Genomic DNA, 2,624 nt, shown 5'->3' on the forward strand with positions numbered 1-2,624 from the left:
TCGCAGAGAAAGCGCGATAGGGAAGGTTTTTCTTGCTCCTTCTCTTTATAATAATAAATTACTTATTTTGACTATTCCCTGTAGTTTTCTTTACGAGAGAAATCTGAGGTTCGAGTTGGTACCGCCCTCGTTACCAATGTCTGGGGGTGGGGGATATAACGAGTTTGACATCAACTCGTTATGTCTCTCTCTCTATATACAGGCATCCCTCGTTATTCGCGGTTTTGGTATTCGCGATTCACCTTATTCGCGGTTGCCCGAAATGTGCCTTCCCTTGTTATACGCGGAAAACTAACTTGTTATTCGCGGTTCGGTTTGTAACTCAGATTGTAAATTTTCGTAACCCTGAAAGTTTGAAAATATTTTGTTGCGCACGTTTTTTAATCAAAATTTTGTTGTAAAATGGCACCAACTCCTGAAACACCTAAAACACCTAAAACGCCTAGAAGTAAAAAAGTTATGTCTTTAGCAGACAAACTTAAAATTTTGAATCTCATCCGAGATGGTGAAAAAATAGCTTGTATTGCGAAAATATTCAGTGTCAACGAATCAACTATTCGCTCTATTCGGAGGAACGATGACAAAATTCGAAGCAGCTCTGAGATATTAGGCCAACATGCGACTTCGGTAAAAGTTGTTCGACGAAATACACTCGAGAAAACTGAAGAGATGTTGTTGATTTGGTTACAAGATTTGATCCATAAAAAAATACCAGTCTCTACAGCAGCTATAAGAGATCAAGCCATTCAGTACCACAACTATTTGAATACAAAATACGAAAGAAATGACGAATTCAATGCCAGCAAAGGCTGGTTTGAAAATTTTAAAACAAGATATTCGCTTCACAGTTTGAAATTTTCAGGTTAGTAGTGTCGTTATTAATCGTGAGATAAGTAAATAAATAAATAAATAAATAAATAAATAAATAAATAATAGGTGAAAGTGCAAGTGCAGACCACGAGGCTGCTCGCCACTTTCCTCCAATACTTCAAGAAACTATTTCTGAAAAAAAATACGTGCTGGATCAAATATTCAATTGCGATGAAACGGGACTTTTTTGGAAAAGGATGGCGAATCGTACGTGGATTGCAAAAGAAGAAAAACGGGCTCCGGGATTCAAAGTCGCTAAAGATCGCTTCACTCTTTTATTCTGCGCAAATGCCTCAGGAGGTTTCAAATGTAAACCAATGCTGGTTTATCGTGCCGAAAATCCAAGAGTTTTAAAAGGAAAAAACAAAGATCACCTTCCTGTTTATTGGAAATCAAATAAGACTGCTTGGGTTACACAAGTAAACTTTGAACAGTGGTTCAAAGAATCTTTTATACCTGATGTGAAGCAATACTTGTTGAAAAAAAATTTAGCGTTCAAAGTGCTATTATTGCTAGACAATTGCAAAAGTCATCACAGCATAGCCGATATTCACCCTGATGTAGAAGTCATGTTTTTTCCGACGAATACAACTTCTCTCATTCAACCTATGGACCAAACCGTGATTGCGACTTTCAAAGCCTATTATTTGAGAAGAGTCATGAAAAAAATGCTACAAGAAGTCAATCATCATCGCACTTGTGACGGTTTCGATGCCACCTACGTTGTCAAAATGTTTTGGAAAAAATTTTCTATTCTCGATGCCATCTCTTTGGTTGAAGAATCATGGACAGAAGTTAAACCTACGACTGTGAGTGCTAGCTGGAGAAAAATTTTGCCGACCGTCGATGCTGAGACAGCCGTTGTGCCAGAATATCAAGAACCCGTGCAATCAATCATTCATTTAGCTCGAGAAGTTGGAGGTGAAGGTTTTGAAGACCTTCATGAACCCGAAATTTTAGAGGAAATTGTGATGCCAGTCAGAACAGATCTCAGCGCTGAAGAAGCAGAAGAGCTTATTGTGCCATTGCCTCAAGACAATCTTCAAGACAATAAAGACGTAGTTCCAACTGTATTTGGAGGAACAGTAATTTTAGAAATTATAAATTTATTAAAAACAGCTACGGAAACAGCTATAGAACGTGACCCAATAGTAGTTCGGAGTCTCAATTTTAAGCATAACTGTGAAAAGGCAGTCGAAGTTTATGAAGATTTATATAAATATGCGTTGAGACGTGCAAAACAATCTCGTTTGACAGACTATTTCAAATCCAATTGATTATTTTGTAATAATTTGTATATATTTTGATAAATAAATCTTATGTTTAGGAACCTAACCCCTCATTTCCCATAAGCGTAAGGTCTTACTATTCGCGGTTTTGTTATTCGCGGTACCTTGACGGAACGTAACCCCCGCGAATAACGAGGGATGCCTGTATGACCATATTATTAAGAATATCATATATTTAAAATAATATATTATTTGAACTATATTTCTCCTCAGCAGCAGTAGACGACGACTGCGGAGAAGGTAGAGAGAGACCGCGTACGTGTGTAGGCTTAGTCACTGGTATGACGAACCGCGCGCCGCGTGATGAAGGGCCAACAATTAGCCGATAGCTCGCGAGCCGTGCAGAGGCATTCTTTCGTGCGTACGCTTGTATTAGCATTTTTGTTTGAGAAACGCCTCTTGGCAACAGAGAGACTTCCGACTGTGATAAGTGAGAGAAGTGCAACTGTGCGTGCGATACTTCTC

General features: G+C 38.5%; 1 protein-coding gene across 1 annotated transcript; it reads left to right on the top strand.

The window, feature by feature from the left end:
• The first annotated feature begins 402 nt into the window (after positions 1-402).
• LOC131664584 (tigger transposable element-derived protein 1-like) lies at positions 403-2,147 on the top strand. The gene is made up of 2 exons (XM_058935804.1): positions 403-862; positions 937-2,147. The coding sequence occupies exons 1-2, from the start codon at positions 403-405 to the stop codon at positions 2,145-2,147; spliced, it is 1,671 nt and encodes a 556-aa protein (XP_058791787.1).
• Positions 2,148-2,624: the final 477 nt, after the last annotated feature.

The sequence above is a fragment of the Phymastichus coffea genome, unplaced genomic scaffold (genome assembly GCF_024137745.1).
Source record: "Phymastichus coffea isolate CEN01 unplaced genomic scaffold, Cenicafe_Pcof_1.1 PCOF00003, whole genome shotgun sequence".
NCBI classification, from domain to species: domain Eukaryota; kingdom Metazoa; phylum Arthropoda; class Insecta; order Hymenoptera; family Eulophidae; genus Phymastichus; species Phymastichus coffea.